General features: G+C 35.0%; 1 protein-coding gene across 1 annotated transcript; it reads right to left on the bottom strand.

Moving 5' to 3' along the window:
* On the bottom strand, positions 1-26,543 carry Hapln1 (hyaluronan and proteoglycan link protein 1). Its single transcript, XM_027927861.3, has 4 exons — positions 26,444-26,543; positions 8,189-8,560; positions 2,254-2,556; positions 1-290 (listed from the first exon to the last, which is right to left on the bottom strand). The coding sequence occupies exons 1-4, from the start codon at positions 26,541-26,543 to the stop codon at positions 1-3; spliced, it is 1,065 nt and encodes a 354-aa protein (XP_027783662.3).
* Positions 26,544-26,955: the final 412 nt, after the last annotated feature.

Here is a 26,955-nt window from a genome sequence, read left to right as displayed (position 1 = left end):
TCAGTTGTATGCTCTGAAGCAGTAGACACCATACAGCTTATGCTTTTTATCTGGGAAGCCCACGAAGCGCACTGCCGCCTCAGTGGGACTGCAGCGCCTTCTTGGTCTAGAGATAGGGTAGCGAACGCTACCATCTGCCAACCAGCCAGCATCGCAGCGGTCATAGCCGAGAAGTTTCCAGGCAGCAAATATCTGACCCACTTTGGCAATCTGAGCACCATCATTGAGACAAGCTTGCACAGCTTCGTCATAGGTTAGCTTGGTGGGGTGGATCAGATAGTAAAAACGGCCTGTGGAGGAAGGAGAGAGACAGATCAATGGGCTTGTCTGCAATAGAGCCACACCGAAATGGAGGGAGAAAAAAACAGAAGTGCTTCTCAATGAAGGGAGTTGTAAAGCAATATTTGTGATGTTTCTGGAATGTTAAGATTGTCAATTGAATGTAATATCCGTGGGTCGCTCTCCATTAAATTCATCTTTCTCCTTGTCCCTTAATGTGTGTTCAGATATGCTCTTTATAGCTTTAAAAAGAAAAGGGAGATGACAGATGCAGTTTCTCTTAGCTAATTAGTGACTAAAAGGGCCCTTCTGTGGCATTAGAGAAGACAGAATCCCATGTTAAAAGCAAGGGCTATTTAAATTCTAGCAGTAGCAAGACTGAACCCCAGTACAAGTTTCTGGAGAGGCGAAATTTGAATGTGAAAGGATCAAAAAACATTCCTGACATAAAAGTCCATTTGAGAAATTCAAAAGCCCTCAAGTTCTTTTCATTACAGGTATCAATAAGACATTATTCTCCTTCAAAGACTACAGTATGAAAATGCATAAAATACAGGAAGTCACTTGCCACAAATAATACATACTCAGAATGTAAACCCAGTCTGTGTTCCCTGACTAGTAAAGAAGATGAATTCATTGATTTTATTCAACTTCCTTCTTTTGAGCACTGACACTTTGCCATTTCTCAATTTCATAAGGAAGACAAGTTAGTCTTTAACCATTTCTTGCATAGTGTTAATTACTGAGATACTGTTGGTATGTATTAAATATACATAAAAACACACTGAGAAACTTCTCTGTCATCTCAGTTTCAGTTATAAAATAATCACCTTCTTTTGTTTGATTACATTTTATAATTGATGTCCCCCTGACCTTCATTAAATACAGGTTATTGAAGTATAAATTAATACATACTAGTTCTTTCTAGACTGAGGGGATATAATTTGGAAAAAAAAAAAAAGTAGAGACCACAGGAACATTAATTAGTTAGTTCTGTCATCTATACCAGAGGTCAGCAAACCACAGTGCATAAGTCAAATCTGACCTCTTAAATGTTTTTGTAAGTGAAGTTTGCTGGAATACAGCCGTGAATCTACTCAATATTGTGTGTGGCTGTTTTTGTGCTACAACATAATAAGCTCTGTTGAATAGATACAACAGGGAATAAATGGTCATCAAAGCCAAAAATATGTACTATTTGGCTATTTGCAGAGAAAGTTTGTTGACCTTCATTCCTTTCTGTTTTCCTCAAAGTATCAATGGGAACCTAAAACATAAAATGATGACACCAGGACTTTCTTCATGGGTATGTTACCTGAGCAGTCCCTTGGGCCCTATGCTAGGTTTAGTGCTCTGCAGTCACCATCTTAAAATTCTCAATCATTTTTAACAAAGGGCCCACATTTTCATTTTGCACTGGGCCTTACAAACTATGTATCAGGTTCTGGATGGGGCAAGAGAAGGGCTGGGATTGGATGAATGTAACAGATGTGTCATTAAAATGGATGCAAACTTTTTTTTGGCTTTTGCTTCCAATTTTATCCTTTTTTTTTTTTTTTTTTTTTGCTTACTCCCCTTCATCCTGGGCTTTGCTGATCATCATATTATAATTGAGAAGGGGAGAACATGTGTGATACAAAAGCTCTCTTTTTTTCAATGGAGAGAACCATATCCATGGAGGATGCACAGTGGCAGCATTACCTGTGGCAATAAGAAAGGACCTCCATAACATGTGATAGTTTCAAATATTTCATAATAAAAATTGGACACTAAAACCTAGGAGTATTGGAAATATGCATTTTTTGCTTGACTTATGTGGATATTTTTCAAGAACTCTTAATATCTTTTCAAACTAAACCAATACTTCAAAGTTTTTATTTTTTTAAGGAGGTAATACTTTAATAGCCAAATATAGTGTTATAGTGCAGCTTGGTCCCTGGGGTAGGAAAGAAGGCAGTGAAGTTCATATCTTACCATTGAAGTTGGATGTAAAACAGAAAACATCATATCTGCTTTTATCTTTATCCCAGAACCCATAGTTCCTGACGCCGGGCACTGTGTTCTGGCCCCCACAGGGCTCTCTAGGTTTTGTGATGGGGTATTGCACAGACCCATCGCTGAGCCAGCCGGCATTACACCAGTCCAGCCCGCCCCGCCAGGCATCATAGAGCTGGTCGAAGGAGGCAATCACAGCATCTTGGTCCAAACAAGCCTGTTGTGCCTCATGAAAATTGAGATTGTAGCGCCCCAGTCGTGGAAAGTAAGGGAATACCACACCTATGCAAAAGAGAATGCAAGAGGTCATTAGTAGCGCACGCGCGCGCGCGCGCGCACACACACACACACACACACACACACAAACAACAACAACAAAAAAAAACAAACCTGAGCAAATTCACTTCACTGATGACAAAAATACTAGAATCTCCATTAGAAGAGGTAGTTTGGGTTAATTGCAACAGCTGCCCATAGTTCCTTTCTCCTTCAAACAACCTCTCAGCCCTGAGGATCTCATAATTTGATAATGAAGGGATTGGCTGCCTTTGCTAAGAATTTGATTCATGCCTTAAAACCCTCTTTCTAAAAATGATTTGTCTGCAGTCCCAATAGTCCTCCACAAGCACTGCTACTGGTTACTAACCCTGTAACAAGTAACTACTAAACTCTTTCCATCTAGGGAAAATCCAGTATTAAACAGTAAGAGTGGCAAGAAATAGTGCTTGGAGATAGGATATTTATTAAAATTTACAATGTTATTCTTAGTCATTATTCTTGGAATTAGTGATGAGTTTTACCTAGTCTTTGAAATGTATAAAAAACATGCTAAATAATTCAAATGTGTATATTACATATATGTCTATGTGTTCACATATATCATATAGTATCATATAATAGTGCTCCAGTTCTCTCATGACTATACAGATATATACATACATATATATACACAGATGCACATATATGTATTTCATTTTACCTGTGTTCCTAAAAACTTGCAGACCACTTAGTGGGATTCTAATTTGGAGAACATCTAAAGGAAATTGCATATCTGACAAAAATCTAATTAATGGTCTTATTTCATATTAATAAGATAATTTTGTACAAGGAAGTATTCCCCCATTAAGCACTGTGGCTCTTTTATCTGTTTCAACTTTTAATATAGCTTTTAATGTTATTGTTTTACTGTCCTTGAAAGGTACAACTAAAATGAGAGCTTTAATTAAAAAAAATACGGGTTTACATAATGCAAACTGAAAATAAGGTTTAAAAAACAATTTTATTATGGATAGATTTTTTTTTAAAGTTTCCCTAAACTTGTCCTATATGATACAGGCACAGCATAGGCATGTTTTAACATCTTCATCTTACTTAAGAAATTAAATATTAAAGAATAAAATTCCTGGGCTGGGGATGTGGCTCAAGCAGTAACACGCTCGCCTGGCATGCACGAGGCGCTGGGTTCGATCCTCAGCACCACGTACAAATAAAATAAAGATGTTGTGTCCACCGAAAACTGAAAAATAAAATATTTTTAAAAAAGAATAAAATTCCTTAACAACTGAATATGGCATTACTCAGCATTTGACTTTGCCTGGGAAGATACATGGTTTTCAAAAGCATTTCTGTTGGTCAACTAATTATAGTAGTTGATTGAGCTATCCCTTGACATTCTAAGCAGTGTCTTAAAGGACAATTATTATCGGATTAAGAAAGCAAAGCTATACCTTTTACTGTACATTAAGAAAGACCATGTGTCCGAGTATCTCTCCCATAGTTAATGAAATAATTAATTCAGAGTGATTATGTTTCTAAAGTGACTAAAAGTTATTTGTATTTAGCATACGAAAAGCATAAGCTTGTGCAACTGAGTAAATTTGGTGGGTTATGTCACATATACTACATTCCAAGACTGTGGAACCTATTGAATATGACGTACAATTCATGGACAGCATAACCAGTACACAGGAAATATTTTCTTTTATAAATTGTCCTGGAAGACTACAAAAAGAGATTTCAGTAGCTGAAAATAAAGTCTAAATCCTGAAGGACTCTGTAGGACACGTTTGTCCCACTAGAACAGTCCAGCTGGCACTGACCACAGGAGGCAGAAATCCAAGAAAGCTTCCTGATCTCATTCTGCTTTCTCAGGTTCTTGGCTGAAGGATCTATAAGCTGAATGGGAGCCAGAGGAAGAAGGAAAAGATTCTCTTGGTTGCCACTGACTCCTGCTGTGGCAAGCGGGAGGCAGAACCTGGAGAAGGCTCTATCTAAGAAGGGCTTTGCCCAGGCTCCCAGCTAAGAACCCAGTGAGCTCCTGGAAAGAACTTCTCTGCTTCTGTCCCTCATGACTGCTGTCTTCTCTCCTCAGCAGCACCAGGAATGCGCAGGAAAGGAATATATTCCATTTATCTAGTAGCAATGTCTTTGGAAGCTAGAGTTCAAGTGACAAAAATCTCAAAAGTATTTCAACCTGAAGAAAGAAATGGTTTGGGTTGCCTTCCTTTCCCCAAATGGCTAAAGACTGAAGCAGTGGTAAAATGGGATATTTTTATTTTATAATAATTTTAAAGAAGAGGAAAACCCTTCCGGTTTAAATCCACTATAGTGTACTATGGGGGATTCTTATAGGAATTAGGGGAACATTTTTTTTAGTAATTTCTCCTTGACTAACTATTGAATGTTACTGAAATATAATTAAGTTCCAAATCCAGTGTAATATATTTTTCTTTGAGTAGTTTTCAAATTTCATGTGGTTCCCTACAATCATTTCCTAAAGTAAAGTGAAACCTCATGTTAAAATTTTAGTATTTTTCAACAATAGCATAAAATGTAAACTTACTATTGTATCAATCTAAAACTTTTACTTAACAAATTTTAATTAATGTTTGATGATGCTGGAAAAAAAAACAAGTTCCAAGTAAAACAATATCAGCTTCTGTGCCTTAAGCAGTCTAAGTTTTTAAATGTATATTCTGCATATTTACTTAATTTTATTTCCAAGTGGTTAATAATTCAACAATCTTAATTTTAGAATTCTTCTTATATATGGAAAAATGTGCAATTCCTACAGCTGAATTATGAGGTTCATGGTTGCTTTCATGAAGTGTTTTAAAAATAAGAGATGTTAAACTTTCATGGGTAGGAAATAAGGGTTTAGGACTTTTTTCCAAGCCATATTTGACTCATTTATCCTTTGTTATTATGTCAGACTATAATTAAAGCTCTTTTATTTTATATGAAAGGCTGGTATATATAACTGCAAATGGGATTAATAAGATGACACATCACATGGGAAACAATAATAGTAAATAATATGAAGAGTTTAGTCAGTTGAAGTATATTTTGAGGATACAGTCTTTAAGATTCATAATCACACAGCCCAATTGATTCTATCTATTTGTTGGCAAATAAAATTTGTTAGGCAGATGAAGGGTTTTCCTGTTCTGATACTCATAAAATTTGTTTTCATAAAGTAAATATTTCTGGTAATATAAAGGGCAGAGGCCATGTAGTATAAATAATTGTATCCCCCTTAGTGCCTCTTATAGTGCCTAGAAGCACTATGCACATATCTGAAGTTATTTTCTGTTTCTAAATGTTCTAAGACTATATGTTTATATGCCTGGCCCTATTTTCACTAATAGAATATTAATACAATGGACTTCTAATCTTCCTATAGGGAGAGGGGTTGGGAATAGAAAAGACATTAGAATGAATCAGGCATATTTTTCCTATCCTTATGTATGAATACATGATCAAGTAACTCCACTTCATATACAATCACAATAATGGGATCCTAATTGGAACAGGTTATACTTATTTTATGTATGTACAATATGTCAAAATATACTACTATCATATATATCTAGAAAGAACAAATAAATAAAAAAGAATATTTATACAATGGAAGATTTGAAGAGCAAACCTCTTGTTTTTAATATTGTTTATTGTATTTATTGATTGCTGAAATAAATTCTGTAACCCTTATTTCACAGTATCTCTAGTGACTCTTCTTGTCATATATATATAAAGCTTATTCTTTGTGGTATGCTGTTTGTAGCAATGTGGTTAATTGGTAATGATAAGAAGATTTATCCTATCAAAATTCTATACTCTATAAAGATTTGTACTTCAAATGAAATATCAAAAAGTATAATGATAGGCACAAGAATAAGATAAAATTCATAAGAATAAAATTTGTAGAATTTTGGTCAATAACCTGAGGAAAGTCTCTACATAGTATGGAACAGACAATCAAGATGCAGCAAATTATATGTGTAACAGGTTGAAAGCAAAAAAGACAAACATTATGGCTATCATTTATTAGCCTGTCAAGGGTCCTTTGATAAAGCAAATAAATTATGAATATTAAGTGACTGTCTTCTCTAAGACAATTACTTCTTCTATCCTGAATAATGTCAATGTTCATGGGTATGAGTATAAATCAATAAAAACTGGAAGTACAGTTGGGCACGGTGGCACACACGTCTAATCTCAGTGGCTTGGGAGGCTGAGGCAGGAGGATCCCAAGTTCAAAGCCAGCCTTAGCAAGATTGTAAGCAACTCAGTAAGATTTTCTTAATAATAATAATAATAATAATAATAATAATAATAATAATAATAAATTTTAAAAGGGCTGGGGATGTGGCTCTGTGGTTAAGCATCCCTGATTTCAATCCCTGGTACCAAAACGAAACCTGGAAGTACAAAACTGCCTGCCATCAGGAACCAAGAACTGGAACAAAGAAAGATCTGAAAAGTTCACAGAACTATGCTTTACAGCATCATGCAATTATTAGACATATAAAGCTAATAAGTCTCCTAACATGTGATGGAATTCTGTGGAATTCTATGGGCTTATGGGATTCAGAAGGACAAATCTTCAGTGACCAGATGGGTAATATTTCAAAAGCCACAAATCTATCCTAGGAGCTGAAAGGAGATTCTAGCAAATTCATACCTATAGTTTTTTAAAAAAAATTTTTAGTTTTATTTTTTAGTTGTTGATAGATCTTTATTTATATGTGGTACTGAGAATTGAATCCAGTGCCTCACACATGCCAGGCAAGTGCACTATCGCTGAGCCACAGCCCCATACCTATAGTTTTATAGAAGGAAATTATTCTATCAACACAGCCAAAATTCACTCCTTAATGTAAAATACCGCAGAAATTCAGGAAAAGTAAGATGGCTTGAGATAACATAAGAAACAAAGGAAAAATTTCACCCAGATATTGTGAAGAAAGGAGGCAAGGAAGGGAAGAACAATTTTCATCTATATAGCTTAGCACACATGTTAGCCTTTGAATCTACTGAATGTATTACATGTTCAGGAAATGGAATTCCTCTCCAAAATGGCTTAATCAGTTGGTATTCAATGTCTAAGAGATCCTGGGCTATTTAAAAAAAATATTTCTTTACAAGAATATTTAAATAAATTAGAGGTTACTCTTATGTTAAATTAAGTTTTTTTCAGTCACTGTACAGAATATAAGTACATGTATTTTAGTGTGGATGTCCTTTATAAAAATTGCCATTATTTTGAAACAGATAATTTTAGAAGCATAATAAAAAAGAATCCAATTCGAGTTTCTCAATAACCATATAATGGGATTTAAATTTTGAATAGCATAAGGCAATTTCCAAAAATTATTAATTCAGTTCCACTGTGTTTCTCCTAGATGCAAATAGCTTCAATTTTGTGCATAAGCACTGTGTGTGCATTTCAAATACGAAGGCTGAAATTGTAGGCAGACTGGAAAATACAGAAGAATAGAAAAATATGCTGGGCACGGAGTTTTGGTTTCTCACACTATTACTATGGTAACCACTACACATTATTCCTAATGAAAATACGGTAGTGATGAATTACTATTTATTTCTAAGTTCAACATGCTTTGTAGACACTTACCTTGTAAGTCTAGGGCTACCACAGCAGTATCGTCTTCTAACCCTTCAATCACCTCGCACTTGTATCTCCCGTAATCCTCCAGGGTGAGATGGGTGATCACCAGAGAAGCGTCATTGTCACTGTCTCCTTTCAGAAACACTCTACCCTGGTAGCCTCCATAGGTTTTCTTGTGGTATCCCATAGAAACAAAAACATCCACTTCCTTGAGGTAATCTGAAGTTAGCTTGGTCCACTTAATTCGGATTTTGTGGATTCCTGAGCCAAATGCTGTAGGGTCTCGATAAAATTTACATGGCAGTGTAACGTTGCCACCTCTGTGTGAGAACACCTTGGCTTGTTCTGCTTCCACGAGTAGACGGGGGCCATTTTCTGCTATGGTTAAAAAACAAAAAGAAAGAAAAGAAGGAAAAAAGAAAGAAAGAAAGTAACCATTAAATGTGCTTTCTTGTTTTGTATAATGAAATGTGCTACATTATAGGATATCTGACAAAAATAGCTTTGATGATTGTCTCTATATATAATCTTTTAATTTTTTTATTAGTGCATTATATTTATACATAAAAGTACAGTTCATTCTGACTTATAAATGCATATAACAAAATTTTCTCCATTTCAGTCCCTATTACTTCCCATTTCCATCCTCTTCTCTCTCTCTCCTTGTTCTCTTCTTCTACTCTTTTGTTTTTTCTTCTATTTATTGTTTTTTTTTAAATTGGTGCAAAATGTTTATACATAAAAGTGAACTTCATTTTGATACATTTATACATGCATATAACATAATTAAGTTGATTTCATTCTGTCTTTCCTATTCATCCTTTCTCCCCTTTCATCTACTCTATTCCACCTTTCTTCCTTCTATTTTCACAAAATGCCCCACCCCCTTTTGTTTTTCTCCAGGTTACACATAGGAAGCAAAATATTTGACCCCTGAATTTTTGAGTCTGGTTTATTTCACTTAGCATAATGTTCTCCAGTGCTACCCATTTACCAGTAAATGAATGTAATCTCTTTTGAACAAGATAGAAAGGTATCTGTAAAATTTAGAAGGTATCTATAAGGTAGTCATGTCTTTTAAATCACAAAAAAGGGGAAGATAGACAGTATAATTATTAAGAAATATTGGATTCAAGACTCCATAGTCATCCGAAGTTTGATGATTTATTTCATTATAAATTCTATTTATATTTCTGGTTCCATTTTCCTTTATTTAAATTTTGGAAATATAGAAACAAGTTCAAGAGAAGTGACAGAGTTCCAAGATTTTTTCATTAATATAAACCTCCAAATTCCAAGGTCAGTTAATTTCATCTGGACATTCTACTACAGTTAAGTCCATATTATATTTATAGAAAAAACTAAAAAGCAGTCTGATTTACTTTTATTTTTTGGCTCTGGCCAAAGAATTCAAGATATCCTCACACTTATGGCTTCTCTTCAAACATGCATCTGTGATATGCTATTCTGAAGCATTTCAGACAATGTGTTTATATTTCATTTCTACCCAAAAGATAGACCTCACAAAGGTACTTTTAATGAATGCTGTTATCAAACTACTGATTTTGAAATATATTCTTCAAAATTTGAGTGTTAAAAGTGTACCCAAAGTTATACTTGTTTTTCTGATTAACCAAAAAAATTATTTGCTGATTTATTTTCTTTAAATGTCATTGTATTCCTTCTTTTTCCTTTCTACTATGCCTTGTTTTATAGTTTTCTTATCACTTCTTCCTTTTCTTTCCTTGCCCTTTGTCTTCCTTCTCCCTCCTCCAAGGACTTTACCGCTTTCCAAAGAGCACCACAATATTCCAAGTCTGCCAAGTCAGTAGGGGCTGCTATTTGTTTTTTCTTTGTTGTATGTTATTGTTATTTTTTAAAGAGAGCCAGCTGTTATTTTCAGATCTTGGCTTTCTCTGGGGTTTCCCCTGGTTAGCACAATGTTCTTTTCACCTTGACAAGGTCTCTTGAGGATGTGCAAGATTCAAAAATGAGAAAGCAATGTAACCGCTCCTGAACACACCTTTTGTCCATAGCTTTCAGAATATTGATAGGTATTGAATAATCTTTGCCCATGAGTCATTTAAGACGTACAAATCACAAGGAAGAGTAACCATTCACCTTGAGACAGATTTCAACACCTCAGTTATTTAGTGGCATTCATACATAGGATACTGAATTTAAGATAAAATGTCTGCAAAACAGATGTTGCTTTGCTATTTTTATCATATGGCACTCGGAATTTAAAATGAGAATATCATTTAATTTACAAGTGTTTCCCAATTGTCAAAAACTAGAAAGTTTTATAAGCCATCAATGCTCTCACTTTCAATAAATAATGAAACAAGAAAATAATGACTTTATTTAGTATTTAGTCAAAATAAATCATAAATCCAGATGATTAGGCACATCCTTTATATTCCATTCTGTAACTCCTTATTTAGGGCAAGAAAACCTTAAAAGATAAAGATAAATATCTTTTCACTCTATCTTTCCTGGAATCCTGCCCCCCCCACCCCTGCCACAATCTCCCCAATGACTGCATACCATTTCTATCTAAACATCTCTAGTCTTCTATCTGGAAAGAGAAAAAGGTGCTATTGACTTGGTGCTCAGTAATGCCTGAGGGCCATAGGTTTCCAACCCAGTGTCTTGGGGAACACTGGAAAACTGGGCTTTCCCATGCTGGGATGTGAGGAACAAGGGCTTTCATGTGATATAGACCTTAGGTAAGGTTAACCTCACTTCCTCAATTTGCTATCTCTTTAGTCTTTGGCAAGTTGTGCAAGCTCAACTCTAATTTCCTCATAAGTGAGTTATATTTAGTAAGAACTACCGTATGTAGTGGACCTAATTCTCATAAAGCACCTAGAACAATGGCTCACCAAAAGTAAGTGGGTACTAACTGCTAACTGTTCCTATTTCACAGCTTTTAGTTACTATGTCTCTGATATGATACTGCTCATCACTAAGCAAAAATTTTGCATATATTAGCCTTCCATAATTTCACCTAAGTATAAACTTTTAAACCATATGGAGTGAAAATAAATACATAAAATGCCACCTGTGTTATATAGGAGACTTGGAAATTTGTGTGGTTTAGTGTAATCATAAGCTATTCCAGAATGAATACAAAGTCTGAATGTTTTACAAATTAAAGAGCTAGAGTAAAGATCAAAACTCCTGTACAAAGAGGCTGAGACTTCTAATGCTTTTCCCTCTGTGGTTAACTTGTGAATTTTTTCATAGGGTTTTAGGAGTATATACCCCAGATGTTTTTCTTCTACTCTAGCACTGTGAGTGAAGGATTACTTAATGTGGTATATTAGTGAGTATTGATCAGACACCAAAATCTCCTGACTTGACACAAAATCATTTTTATAGCAAGGTTACCAGAATGTATACAATCCTAGCATTCTTATTTCTTTAGGGAGGAGTTGAGGTAATATGTGCCAGAAGTTCCTAGCTGAAATTCGAAGAACCCTAAGAATGGTGTGTAACACATTTAGTGACATTTAGAGCCCTTGAGGTTCATTAACCTAAATCCCCAACATGACCTTGAGAGTAATGTTTTTCATGTGCTTGTTTTCAGAAGATCAGGCTACCATTATACAGCATGGAGCTTGGCTGGAGGTGGCTTGTTTTGGAACAGGCTGTGGAAAATAAGCACTGGCCTCTGAGTCAGGGACTCTCTGGGTTCTATTGAGGGTACTACCATAGCTCAGCTTTGACAAGTTCACCTCCTGAAAACTTGGGGCATACTAGAGTTATCAGGTTCTGTGTCACAGTTTGTGATCAGAGGGATCAGCCAGGAAACAAACTGAGTTGGGAAGGAGAGAGGGAAACTACAAAGTCAGCAAAAAAAAGGGACCAAGAATGTTGATCACGAACTGCAGAGTGTTGCCTAGGGAGGGTCTTGGATCTGATCATTGGATTTAAAAATCTGGATCAGTTTTAAATTCATGCTTAAATAAAAACTGTTTGATCTACAGGGCAGTTGGCAGCAATTAAAATGTAAAATATAAAAATAAACCTTGATTGGTAGCATAAGTATTTCTTTCTTTTTTTTTTAAGGAAAGAATAAATAAACTGTGTTCATTTTCCTTTGTCTTTCAGTGCTAAAACACACTTAAGCATAGGGCTGACGACCCTGGTGATTGTGCCTTTGAGCAAGGCTGCTTATTCAATCTATGAGGCTAATTGGGGAAATTAAAGATGTCCAGTGGGTATTGAATTTTTAAATATAACCTTTAAGTAAAAAAATTCTCTGCCTTTATTAGTGAGGGTCAATGACAGGGACTTGAAAGATTTGATGCCCTTCAAAGCCCAGAGTTGTCTCCAGGGAAAACAGCAGGGCATGGTGAGAACACTGATGGGGACTCACTGAACTGGGGCCTCTTTATTATTTTACAAATTCTGCTGTGAAATCCGGAGGATATCATTTAGTTTTACCAAATAATGAAAGCAATGGTATGGCCAAACTTAACTGATCTTTGTACTTGCTCTGTATTTAAATTAAGCCTTTTAAAAGTATTTGCAGAAAACAATATTAACAAAATGCTATGAAACCATTACCTGTAGTTCTCAGTTCTATTAAAAGTGGAATTGTTTTTGTTAGTTGCTATACAAAGGAATTCAGGTGACAGAATATGAGCAGGTAGTGTGGATCAAAGTTTGCCTTTTTGAAATGAATTATGGATTGTGCAAGATAATGAGTCTTGATGTTGGTTACTTTGACCACTGGGGTATAAATAAAGTAGACTCCAGATTGGATTTCTTAGGCTAGTTAAAAAAGAAAATACCTGGGAACTTATTCAAACAGGCTAAATAAAATGCTAAATACAGGCATTAAAATATATCTCGCCCTCCAAAAAAAAAAAAAAAAGACCACATCATTTAACTTTTTTAAAAAATATTCTTTTTTGGTGTGTGTATGTATGTGTACACACATCTGTAAATATACACCACTTTAACCATAGTTGGTATGCAATTTGGTGCCATTAATTACTTTAACCATGTGGTATGATCATCACCACTGTCTCTTTCTAAAACTTTTTCTTATTCCCAGTCTAAGCTAATTTCTCTCTTAACATTACAAACTCATATCCATTAACTAAATTGTAAGCTCTGTGATGAGTCATTTGAAAAAACTTGCATAAGGTTTTAAAAATACTTCCTTATTTTTGTGACATTTGTTATTGTTTCTTTAAGTTTGGATGTGTAAGACTAACACTTTGGAAGCTGTTATTTTCCTTAGAGTGGCCAAAGCTGGCTAGGGGATGAGTAAGCAGGATCAACTGGAATCCTTATCACTAGGCTTACCTTAATCTATTGAAAGCAATCTCTCTATCCAGTTTACATTGTTTTTACAGCATGACGACAGTGCCTGGCATGCAGTCTGTGAATAAAGTGTACTAGTGCTGCATAGAGTGTGTACTGAGTTATGGTGTCTGACATGGATTCCTGAGCTTGCTTTCGACCACATTTTAGCTCTAAAATGAATACAGTTCATAAAAATAGTTAAGCCTTTTAATATTTAAGTAGATTACATAATTTAGACATTTTATATCTCATTGTAATTTACATATTATATTTGCATAGAATACATAATTTAGGAAAAAAATTAAAGAGTGCCTTACTCCTTTAACTCTTTATAATTATTTTTGTTTCCTTCAGACAGGAATGAATTGAATTGTTCCTGAGAGTCAGAAGTGCTCATCTGTGCTGGCTTACATTGGAAACCTTTACATGTGCCCTGTCCCTTCTCCCTTTGCTGTCCTTTCAGAGCACTGGTTACTTTTCACATGTGAGAGACAAAGCATTAGCTTCCTTCCCCAGCTAATTCTTGAATGCAAAGAATTTTGAGCCTCTTCTATAGAAGAGGGCAGTAGAGAAATGATCTGACCTCATTCTTGTCCTATGCCCTCATCTACTTGATAAGAGATTGAAATCTTGAATTTATCCCTGTCCCACCTTTGCTTTCATCTGGAATTCAAATTTTGGCTTGCAGACACACAAGTACATGTCTGCTTCTTACCATTTTGTAAATCCAAAAGATTATATGTGGTTCCCCCATAAATTATACTTGAAAGGATTTACCAGTAACTATCAGTGTTGGTAACCTATGGGAAGGTGAAGTGGAAGTCTGGACAGAGGAATGTATGGAAGATTTTTACTGTGCATACTTTCATATTTTGTAGCATGTGAGTGTATTATGTATGCACAGACTAAATAAAATGGTGTGAAAATAAATTTTAAAAATTGAAGAAATTTGAATCAATAAACAAAAAGCCCTTTTTAGATTATCTCCAGGGAGACACACAGGAAGCTGGAAGCCATGACTGTAGTATATTGTTGTAATTAAAGGATTGTATTTTTGCAGAAGGCTTATTGTTCAGTTAATCAAAATGGTATCTTTAAACATGCCTTTAAAGCACCAAAGTTTTATCTCACTTTCCCTATTCCTTTAAATGATGTTGCATAGGTTATAGACTATGGTGAAGCTTTTAGTCATAAAGAAAAAACCCATTGCTGAAACAGAATAAATTAAGATTGCTCTAAGATGGAAAGTTATTGCTGCTGTTTTTCACCATCTGTGACACTACCGTTTGATCTCACAGGCTCTGGGCTCCGTGATGATATTCCTTCCAGCCATTTCACCCCTCTTCCTTTGAGAAACACCTCTGTATACCAGCTCTAATCTCTCTTACCACTGTCACCTCTTTGTACCCTACTCTTTCTTGCCAATCTTCAGTAAAACAAATTGCCTGGGATTGTATTTTTACATTCTCCTCAAATGGCATGTATTCTTCCTTTTGAGACCTGCGCTATCTGATGTGATGTGCTATGGAGCATTCTCTTAGGTATGGCTTAAATTCATCTTCCTCCCTTGCCTTCTGGCTAAATTGATTCTGCCATGAGAAACTGCCCACCACCAAAATATAGAATTGTTTTGTGTGATGCTGATCATAAACATGTATTATGTTATTGTCATAGCCAATAATACAAAGTAAAGACACATACCTTCACTATTTGGAGGCCCAAGGTTTATTTATGGCAATATTTAAAGAAAAAAATTTGAGGGGCAGTGGAATCTCTTTTTCCTTCAAAAGGCATCTTAGGCAAAGCTTTGCCATACAAAGCTGATAAAGGTGAGCCTCTTTACTTGAAATGGGAATCAGGAGGCCCCAGTGAGCTCTAAGGGGTCAACTGAACACAGTATAAAAATTGTAGTTCTGACACGACTGCCTAAAATTCTGTTAATATCCTGAAAAATGTCCTGTCTCTTCTTAAGTCCCTTTACTACATCTTTTTATACCAGGAAAAAGTAAAGTGTGCTGGGGGAGTTTAGCTATGTTTTGCTGCCAGAGTTTTTTGTGGGCTTTGAATTGTTATTCCACTTCTTAGCATTTAGAGAGAATTAGTTAAACATATGGACTTAACCCTTTATGTGCCTCAACTTCCTCATCAGAAAAATGGAATTAAGACATCTTCTTCCCAGGATTCTCCTGTGGGTCTAATGAGGTAATTCACACTAAGAACATATCAGAATATCTGGCCAGCAATGGGTACCCAACGATGTTCATCCTTACTAACAAATACCTACTGAATATCCAAAGTGGGTTCAGTAAACAAAGCAGTTTCTATCTTTTACATTTTCTTCTTTTCTGTGCCCTTCAGAGGACAGTTCCTAGAAAGTATTTGTTCCTAGAAATTCGTATCTTATCAGCTCTTGAAGACGTTCCTATTGCAGTGGTTTTTAACAGGACTGGCATAATGCATTTTAGAACAAACATATTAGAAGCCTTTTAAAAAATCTCTACTTCTCTTTCTCTTCTCTATTATTATGTTACATTGTCTGTTTCTGTAATCCAATTTCTATTCCTGCCCACCTCTATTTCCTGGGGGAAGGTGGTTCCAGACAGTCTTTCTTTGGGTAGAATGTTTGTATTTATAGCCATCACCCTACCTTGCTGTACTTTCTCCTATTGAAAATCACCATGGTAGTGTATGGAATAAGTTTCTAGTAAGGACCAAGAGCAAACTTTATTTTCACAGTGATTTGTTTCTTCTGAAATGTACTTATATAAATTGAATGGGAGTAAATATAGGTCATTTTTACCCATTGATTCACTCAAAATGTACCCAAAGTGTGTGTGTGTGTGTGTGGGCGGGGGGAGTTTGGATGGAGACTATCTGGTTTCTGTGTGGGTTTGGAGCGCAAGAGCTAAAGTGCCCACACACACGTGAATATCAGCTTTACTTCCCAATCACCATATGCCTGGGGCCAATCATCTAGCCCTTACCACTTAACCTGTGGTGAGGGCTAGATGAGATGTCCCAGGCAACACACTTTCCATGGTGCATCACCCAGGGTAAGTGACTCTATCTGTCAATATAATTGTATTACTATTTTTTCATGAGATGATTTTAGTATATTTGTCAACTTAGAATTGTGTTCTCTGGCTAATAATTTTTTAGAATTTAAATGTATTCATGTTCTCAAAGATTCATAAGAATTAGTATTTAATTCTTATTACTTTAGATTGAAGGGAAAATACTAAATCAGGTTATCATGGGAATATTAAGGGACACAAAAGAAAATAACATTTGAATATTTCACTAACATGTTGAATAACATCCTTCAGATAAACATACTTTCCTGGATTCTGACTCTAATAGTCTCTATCAAAAATTATAAAGAAACTAAAATCTAAGCATGAGTCATTCTTTTTCATTCGGCTGTAGTTATTCACATACTCACTAATTATTGAAAATGTGTGGTAAAGGGATGGAGCTCAACCCCACTTGCTTCCACTTACTCTGTGGTGAAGTGTGAGGTCAAATACGAATTCAAAGAGGGCACAGCTGATTATTGTACTGATAAGGCTTAATGTGAAAGACATCAAGGCAATACCAGCACTGAGTCAATCTTTGAGCCAAAAGAGAATAAAGAGGAAACTTTTGATTCTTTATTTAGTAAGCCATCATGAATCTATAAGCCATAAGGGGTCAGCTGTTAATTAAGTAGAGTGCTAACGAAACAAGAGACAACTCAAACACAAGCGCTCAGGCCAGGCAAGGGTTGGGGAAATGAAGGGGCTCTACGGGCACCAGAACAGTAGGGTGAAGAGGACTGCATCCATTGCTGAGCACATGCACCATCCCACAGGGCCAGCAGACACAGTCCCCACTGATTCTGTACCAAACAGAACAGGGGTTAAGGAATAGCGGGTCTTTGTATTTTCTTACAATTTATAAAATTGTAAGTTTTTATAAGTGATACAGCATCAGTGGAAAACTGTATCAGCTAGCCTATAAATGTCTCTTGTGTGCTGATAATTTCAAAATGTTCTAGCATTGTACTTTTTCCTTAGTAAAAAAAAAATTAAAAAGAAAAAAAAAGTAACCTTCTAGCTTTTGGTGGTTGGTTATTGGAGGTCAAATCTTTAAGTCCATTCCTTCCTTGCCCAAACCTATACTTCTTCCAGTCTTTCTTTAATTTATTTTATGCTTCCATTGTCCAGCCATTTGCTCAATCCAAAAATCTAGATGCTGTATTTAAGAAATGACTGGTTCCTTCTACATCAAATCTGTTAGTAAGTACCAACATCATCACCTCCATTGCTACAGTCCTGGTTCATGCCACGGTGATTTCTCATCTGAACTACATCAATACTCATCTTTGTACACTGTAATCCACTATTTGCATGGTCTTTTATAATTTAAAATCATATTATGTCACTCCTTTGCTCAAACCTTCCCACCATTTACAAATGCATTTATCTGAACTTGGCAATCTGTACCACATATAAAATGAAATGGTCTGGCTCCTGCCTACTCTTCCAATCTCATCTTAAACCACACCTCTCACTGCCAGGCTTCATTCCAGCTTTAAACACCATTCCAGAGAATTCATAGTTTTTACTCTTTCTACCTGAAATGCTCTGCCTTCGATTTTTGATGTGAGCATTTCTGGTTTAATATTCAGGTCTCAGCTGATCTTCCCTGCCTAGTGAATCCTTCCCTGACTCTTCCCTAATGGAGTTCACCTCAGTGCTCTTGGGTGCTCTCTCTCAAAACCACTTTTTCCTTTAAACCGCTTTTGTATCTACTATTGATTTATTTATTTATTTATTCAGTTTTAATAATTGGGGCAAATAATCTGTTATAAAAGAGGAAGCTAGAGTTCAAAGAGCTTGGTTTTTGAGCACATTTTGATTTGACCATGTTGTGGGAACTCTGTAAAAAACTTCCTTTGCTGGGAAAGGTGGTGCACGCCTGCAAACCTGGTAGTGTGAGGCACTGAGATAAGAGGATCAAGGCCAGCCTCAGAAATGATGAGGCGCTAAGCAACTCAGGGAGACTAAAATACACTACAAAATAGGTTGGCAATATGGCTCAGTGGTTGAGTGCCCCTGAGTTCAATCCCAGTACTCCTCCTCCCCCCAAAAAACCCCAAATCGAAAAACTGACTTTATGTGTTTTTTAAAACAAAGTATTCTGTTTGCATGGAAATATCTGTATGAAACATCAACCCTTTAATTAGCTTTGCAGTATTTTAAACTAATTAAGACCCTTTGTTAAGGACTGCATGAAGAGAGACAAAACAAGCAGAGGGCAGAAAGACAGTAATATGTAGATTCTTGGAGATTAAAAAACCCGTCAGAGTAATTTATAACACTGTTAAAAAGAGAGTAAAAAGTCATTGCTTATAATGCATTTAATACTGGGGGAGAAAACTTTAAAATTCATCTATGCTGAAAACAAGCAAAAACAAAAAGGAAAACAGACTTGTGAAAGCATTCATTATTTTTGTTAGTGACATTACTAGTCATAATCATAAAACCATCCTGACAAATATAGTCACATAACAAGAAAAAAGAGGTTTATGTAATATATTGTAATCTACAAGGACATATATATCTTCACACATCTTTCACTTGCTAATTCTCTGCCATTCAGTAATTCAAAGGTGAATAGAGAAATATAGTTTCCACTGCTTTCCAGGAAAAAACAATCAAGGACACAAAGCAAGCGCCATTACAAACAGAATCTCTAGAAGCAAAAATTGCCTCACTTCAAGGACATATTTTCAACAGTGTGTTTAATTTAAAATTTCAATTGCTGTTCAGAAAAAGACTCTGTGTCTTTGCCATCCTCTTCACCTAATCTGCATGCTGGACAGCAGTAGAATGCTTCCTGTCCTAAGATTTCAGTTTTTTACACAATGGATCATGGCCTTTCTGCATGTGTGTTCTTTTTATCTATAACGTCTGTGTCGCTTTTGAGTGGACCATATTTGGGAAAGGTAGGGTGAATTCTTTTTAACTCTGTTCAACACACTTCACAACACAATACTCAAGGGCATAATGGCACACTACTCAGAGCTTATACATAAAGTGATTAGTCACTGACTAAACAAAGACAAGTAATATACACGTTTAATTAAGCCAGGGGCCAAATGGCCACCATTGTACTGACTACATGACAACCATTCTGGAGGTCACTTAAGTGTGTGGCTACTGTTTAGTGGCAATACGAAATGTGCAATGTGATTTCAATGTAATTTTGTAGAACTATTAGATTTCTTATGTTTCTGAGTTGTCATTCTGAAATAAAAATATTCCTATAACAAAGACTTCATTTTTCCTTAGATACTATTATTTTGATAATTTCTTGATTAAATATTTTACTTTCCAAGGATTTTGATAGATTCTTGTATTTTGAATGACTCTAATAGGATGGTAATTTTCTAATTTACCTATAAAATAAAAAGCTGAACCAATATAGAAATCATTTTTTTTCCTGATGTCAGGTAAAATAGAAAAATAGCATGTTGAAACTATTTTAACATAAAGCCACGAAGCTATTGGTGGATGCTTTATAAGCAAACATTAGATCTTGTAGAGATGCAACCAAAGGGAAAGGCTTCACTGTTGAGTGTTTTGTTGTTTTGATTTTTTTTTCTGGTTGTTTTGAGGTGTTTCCAAATAATAATTGGATTCTTGCATAGTTTGACAATTTCCTCATCCATGATAGAACAGAAAGCAATAGCTATGGAGCATGAGTTTGATGCTACTTTAAAAGACAATTAAATGTAGGTTTTTATGCCTGGAAACATAAAATTGTATAGTTTGCAGAATAACCTAGAATTCAACATTCTATATTAAAAATGTTGTAAGATATTCTAAATATGAAAAATTTCATGAGCATAGGTACAGGGTTCTAAACAGTAATATCTTTTTGTTTGTAAATACTCTTTTCTCTTTACTTCCACCTTTAGTTAACCCTTACTTTATTATTTCTCCTCACATCTATTGTCCAGACAGTGTTGTCAGTAAGCCTTGATGAAGAGGTTTGTCCTTCTACAAAGCATAGCCCAGTGTTTTTGCACAAAAGAAGCCAACGTTGAACAGATGCCTCAGTAAGTAGATCTTTCCAAAAGCATGCACAAATGCAAAGGCAACTAGATATGGGCTAGCAAATATACATTGATAGTAGCACAGTTGGTATGAAAACTCATATTTGCTATAGTCAGTAGGTCTGTATTCACAGCAATGTTGGACCATTGTCTGTATTTCATAGCCAATAGTTCTATAATCGTAATAATGTCTATCTCTCTCACTAGACTATAAGCTTGATGAAGCCAGAGACCATGAATTTTGCCCATCATTAAATTCTAAAATCTGTTCATAGTAGATGCTTACTCTATTTTTTTAAATAAATGAGTTGTTATGAGTACATAGATATGTGCATATTACATGGGCCTTTTTCTATATGCAGTGTATATTTATGGAAACATTTTTCTTTTTTTCTTTTGGGCTTATTTGCTATATTAATATAGTGATGTTCTTATTTGATCAAATGGCAAGCCTGTTCTTAATGTTAGGTTCTTATCATTTTTCACCTAACATAAACTTTTAAAATTTTCAGAATTAGTCATCTAATATGGATGATGTTGCTAATTTTTATAATCCCATAATGAAATTCTGTGATATTTTATGGCTGCTAGTTTTTAGATAAAATTATTAACAGTATACATATTTATCTAAATGTGATTTAGAAAATATTTGTGTCCATATTTTTCTTGATATTTGTGGATTTTGCCTTTATGGCCGAAAATAACATATACCTTAAAAAGGCAAAAGTAAATTCATTTAAAATTAAGTAATTGACTCAGAGATTTCAAGTGAGTTTTAGGAGGCAGAGAGAAAATTAAACGTATGACACTTTTCCAGTTCTCCCATTAAACTTTGGCAGGAGGTAGTTCATGAACATACATTATTAAACTCATTTCACATTGTTGATCCATTCTGCACCACCAGATTCCATTTCTGCAGATATTACATAAGGAACAAGATAGCATTACAGTAACCAAATATAAATCCAATACTCTTAAAACCTTCATACACACACTAGGAAGGCATTCTGCCTTGGTGGACTGTCATGGACTGCAGAGGCTACCATCAGTGTGGGAGTTACATATATGATCAAACAAAATTGGTACTCAAACTCATAATCTTCTTGCTCATTAACTGCTCTCATTTCAAAAATTGGAAGGGTTACCCTCAGATTTTGAACAACTGAACTAGAACTTGATTATGATAAGATAATGGGATTTATTCAACAAACATATGGATCATATAGTATGTGGCAGGTACTGGTTTCAGGGACTGGACATTTCAGAAAAGGATCCCTGCCCTAGTGGAACTACCACATATATTTGACAGATATCACTTAGATAAATATAAGTATTTAGCCAATGCTACAGAGAAAAAGGGAAAACAGAATGAAAGAGACTGGGAATCCAAGAGGAAACAGATTGTACTCGTCAGTGCAGCTTCATTAAAAAAGTGAGAAATCAGCCCAAATTTGAAGAAAATGAGGGAATTATCTAAGAGATACTGCACTTCCTCTGCCATGTAACCTAAGACAAGCAGTGTCAAATTCCTGGATCTTGATTTCCCCATTTATTCAATGGGAGACTGACATAGATGTTCTGAAGTCCTGTAAAGTACTTAATTCCTATGAGCTACACTTAGTTTATGGCAACAATAGAGAATAATTGCAATTATCTAGTTGATATTCATTAAGCCTACAGGATGTATCAAGTGCTGCTAAGGTATGTCAACGCATTTAAGAAATCCTTATTATGACAGCTGTGATTTGGGAGTGTCTCATAACATTCGCTCATTCATATGTTCAGTCAATGTGAGCATATATTAAGTACCCACTGCATGCCAAGCACTGCTATACAACCAGAGTGTGACAAAGATGACCAGCAGAATGGTGAAGGAGGGAGGCCTGTTAGCAAAGAGTAACAGGTGTGAAGCGAAGTGGGCAGGGGTGGGTCTGGGACACACAGAGGAAGTGTGTCCACTTCTACGTGCTTCTTGATACACATTAGTTTTTTCTACCCATACAGGTGAACTTCTGACAATACTTTTTTAAAAAATAATTGAGAAAAGTGATAATAATATATGGAAACATTTTTTAGTTCTGAGATTTCCTTCTATAAACATCTAGTTTCTCTGTGTTCACATATTAACTACATTAAGGAAAAATATTACACACATTTGGAAAGCTTCAGTTTCTACAAGGAAAGTGATTGCATCAAGTTGGGGAAATTTAAATTGTGAAATTAGAGAAAGAAGGCAACTCATGTAGTGTTTATCAGAACTGAAGTGATGATATGGTTCTGCCAACAAATGTATTTTGAAAGACAAAAAAAATGTTTTTCATGAATATTCATAATGCTTTATCTATTTTGGAAGTCGGTTTTCCATGACAATGTGAACGAAATAAACATAATGATAATAGCTATCCTCCGCTGGGAGCTTGCTCTGTGCTAGACCTGTGCCAAGCAATTTTGCATATATTATCTCATTTAATTCTCACAAAACTGTATGGAATAAACAGTGATTCGGTCATTGTATTGGTGAGGTAACTTAGACTTGTAGAGGTTAAGTAAATTTTCTGGAGTTTAAGCTAGAAAGTAGCAGTAGACAAAGACTCTTGAACTTATCATCAAAGACCTGTGCTTGAACACTAGATGTAGGAAACATGGACATTATGACCTTGATAAGGTCAAGCAGATGTATGTACTCAGTATGATTATAATTACTTAGCTGTCTGTAAATATTTTCTTAAAATTTGTATTTTAGAAAATATATTCATCATCTCTGAAATTTTACTAGCAATCAAAATTCTATCCAAAGAATTGTTGGACCTGATCCAAACACTTAAAATACTGTTCTTCTGATATTGTACTTTATGTAAAAGTCTTCCTAATGATCTTAAGTTTCAAATGAATTAAAGATTGACTGGACCTATCATGATATGAGGAATATAATCCATTTGAGAATGTTATGGAGACAGTATTACCAGGAATCCCTCTTCCTGTAGAATAATTTGAGAACTTCATGACCATTGTACCTTTGACATGGAGGACATACATGATACACAAACTAATAGTTCTTTTTTTTTTTTGGTGCTGGGGATGATAACCAGGGTCTTTTGCATGGTAGGTAAGTGCTCTACCACTGAGATGTACCCCCACTCCTCAAGCTAATAAAATATTAGCACATTTTTATTAGTAGACTCTGTGGATAAGTGAAGTTTGTTTTCTTGTGTAACCAAATGAATTCAATAAAAAACCAAAGAGAATTAACACATAAAATTTTATCTAAAGTAAACCTTCCTCCAGTGAAACTAGAAGATTTTGTTTTTTCATTTCAGAAAAGTGTTTTTCATTAGAAACACTGCCCAGTGTTCTATTTTTGCCATTTTCTTTTCTGACTATCTGATACATTTTTCTCTCTTTTTCTTTCTAAACCCAGATTAAACATTTGTGTGCATCCATCTCTATAGAATATCCTACTGTGAGACAGGCTTGGGAGAAGTAATTAGGTAACTCTTATGTATGAGATTCAAGAATGTATGATTAAAACGCTGTGAATTTGTACCAAGTCAGTCACGAATGTGCACTATTCCCACATTATTATTTAGGAAGGCCCAAGGAAGTTAGAGTAAAAAAAATGAAATTTAATGAAAAAAATGAAAAAAAGAAAAGGTGTTTTTACAGTAATGTGAATTTTGAACATTTTCCTTCCCCTCAGAGAAGATCATACTGCTTATCAGCACAATTCAGGAATTTGAGATTCCGATGAATAATTAAATTATTGGACTGAAAATTCTTCAGTTTTCTTAATTCCATGTTTGATTAATTAAATATGAGAAAATAATCTAGTACTTCAAGAAAGTAATGAAGGTTATTTGCTTATTGATTTTCCTACTGTGCTTTACTCTTTTGTTTACTTTTATAGTATAAAGACAAATGAAATTATGGCAGATGACTTGGAAATCACTTCTCTGAAGAATTAGAGAATCTGAAACTTCAATTTGAACACTGTAGTAAAGAAAAAAAAATTGAGAAAAAGTAATAAGAACAGGTATTTGAAGCGAATTCAAAATGAATCCTGACATATGGATATAACCTTATAATCCTGACCCAAGCAACATTTCAGAACTAATTTCCACAAGCAAATATAGGCTTTGCAGTTCTATCACTTGAAAGCTCTGAGCAAACCTCCAAGGCAAGCCTACACTTTCTAAGAATATGAATTTACAATTAAAATGAAGTGGACTATCAAGGCTTTTGGAGAAAACCTGAACAGTGTATGCAAATCATCTGGATAATTCTGATGCTTTGGGTCAGAAACCCCTTTGCAGTAAATTTCAAGGAGTATATGGGAATGAGAAGACCAGCAGAAGTTTTCCCTGCTGATGGAATTTTAATTTGTCTTATAGATGCCATTTTAAAAATATTAGTATATTTTTAAATAGAATATTTTCACATACTGGGTATAATGTAGACTAAATGGTTTGTACGGAGTTTATAATATAACTTAGGTATCTACTAATAATTTGAATTCACAGTTATGCAAATATAAAGATTATTTTACATTGGATTTAAAGCTGCCATTATTAATTATTATGTATTATCATTTTAGCTGATTGAATTCTGTGACTAGAAGCTAAAAGAATATTATTTCTCATCAGTAATCTCATCAGCAATGTACAAGAATCTTATAGTCTTTGGGAAATTGCTTTGGGGTGTGTGTGAGTGTGTGTGTGTGTGTGTGTGTGTGTGTGTATGAAATAGCTGAGTCAGTAGCTTGCAGAGTAAAATTTATAATTATATAATTTCTTTTCATCATTCAATTCTGAAAAACAAACTTATAGAAAGAAAACAAAACTGAAAGATATGGGTTTAAAACAGCTATGCATAGACAAATTTGAAATTCTATTTTGGTACTCATAATAAGCACAGGAAAATACTTCTAGTCAGATTTACACTGTCATTTGACCTTCATGAAGTCATACTTTTCAATAGCGAGTACAATTTTCTGAGACTATACTTTTGACCTTGAAGATGTAACTTGGTATTTATGTCTCTTAGCAAACTTATGATGATTCTGGTCCCCAAAATGAGTTTATCTAAAATTAATGCCATCCTATGTTTAAACAATTAAATTCTGTAGTTCTTATTTTAATTATTCAGCATACAAGGACAGGAGAGAAGCTACCGCCCCTAGAACTGTCTTCTTATTGCATAAGTCTCTGAGCTTTCTTAATTCAGGATGTCCCTCATCTGAAGCTGGGACTGAGGAAAGAGCTGCATTGTACTGCAGCCTCCAATCTTACTACAGCTCTCAGGCTGAGGATTTAGCTGAGCTCAACAGAAACATGCAGGACCAATATACGGGTCTATGCAAACTAAAGCTTCAGTGAAAGAGACTGTAATAGGGTAAGCTACTTTTTACTGAACCAGAGCTTCTTTGATTTTTTTATATTATTTACATTGTTTCTCTTAAACATTAAACAGTTACTGTATCAGAATGACCTTACATCCCAAGTTTCACTTCCTATGTCTTCCCTCCACCTTGTATTTAAATGAACTTCATGCCTCCCATTCTACTTGAAGATAGCAATTGCACTAAAAGCCTTGAAGCTGATTATAGCAACCCACTGCAGTTTGAAATTCTTAAGCAGTTCAACTTTAATTGTCCCCAAGTCTTAACTCTTCTGTAATGCAATAGCATTCAAAAGCCCAGCTCAATGTTGTTCACCAATTAACAGAAAGGGAAAGGAGAAGTCAGTGCAGCAGAACTAAGATTAAGAAGCACTAACCTAGCTTATAACTGTAAATAACATGAAATTGACTTAACTTTCATAGGAGAACCTGTGTTATCTTACCTTGGATGTGGATAACTCTGTTATGATCCAGAGTATAGTTGTCCGAATGGTGATCAGCCCAGCAGATTGAAATCAGCACCAGAAGAAGTAGACTCTTCATCTTTGTAGCCCAAAGGATCTTCCTCACTGTGAGAGCATCACATAAAAAGAGGCTGGTGAGATTTGGAACCTTTTGGAGTGTTGCACTGCACAACTTATTACCGCCTTATCATCATAGAATGGGTCTGTAAAAATATTTAACCCAATCTGTTCAGAAAGTTACTGTAGCTGTCTTTGAGAGCTGAAGAAGGCAGCTTTGAAAAATTCCAGTTCCCCCTAGGCAGCCAGAGTCCAAATAGTGTTTAACTCTATCTTTGCAGAATTGTAAATCTAGAAATTTAAAACTATAGTTTTGACATAGTTAGAGCAAGTTACAAAAAGATGTGCCAAGGACATGTATAGACTTAAGTCATTTAACCCTCTGAATTTAGAGTATAAGTTAATAAAACAGTAATCAGATACATTTATATATG

Source organism: Marmota flaviventris, chromosome 5 (assembly GCF_047511675.1).
Source record: "Marmota flaviventris isolate mMarFla1 chromosome 5, mMarFla1.hap1, whole genome shotgun sequence".
Classification (NCBI taxonomy): domain Eukaryota; kingdom Metazoa; phylum Chordata; class Mammalia; order Rodentia; family Sciuridae; genus Marmota; species Marmota flaviventris.
The sequence above is the reverse complement of the archived record's forward strand: the minus strand, read 5'-3'. Positions and strand labels throughout refer to the sequence as shown.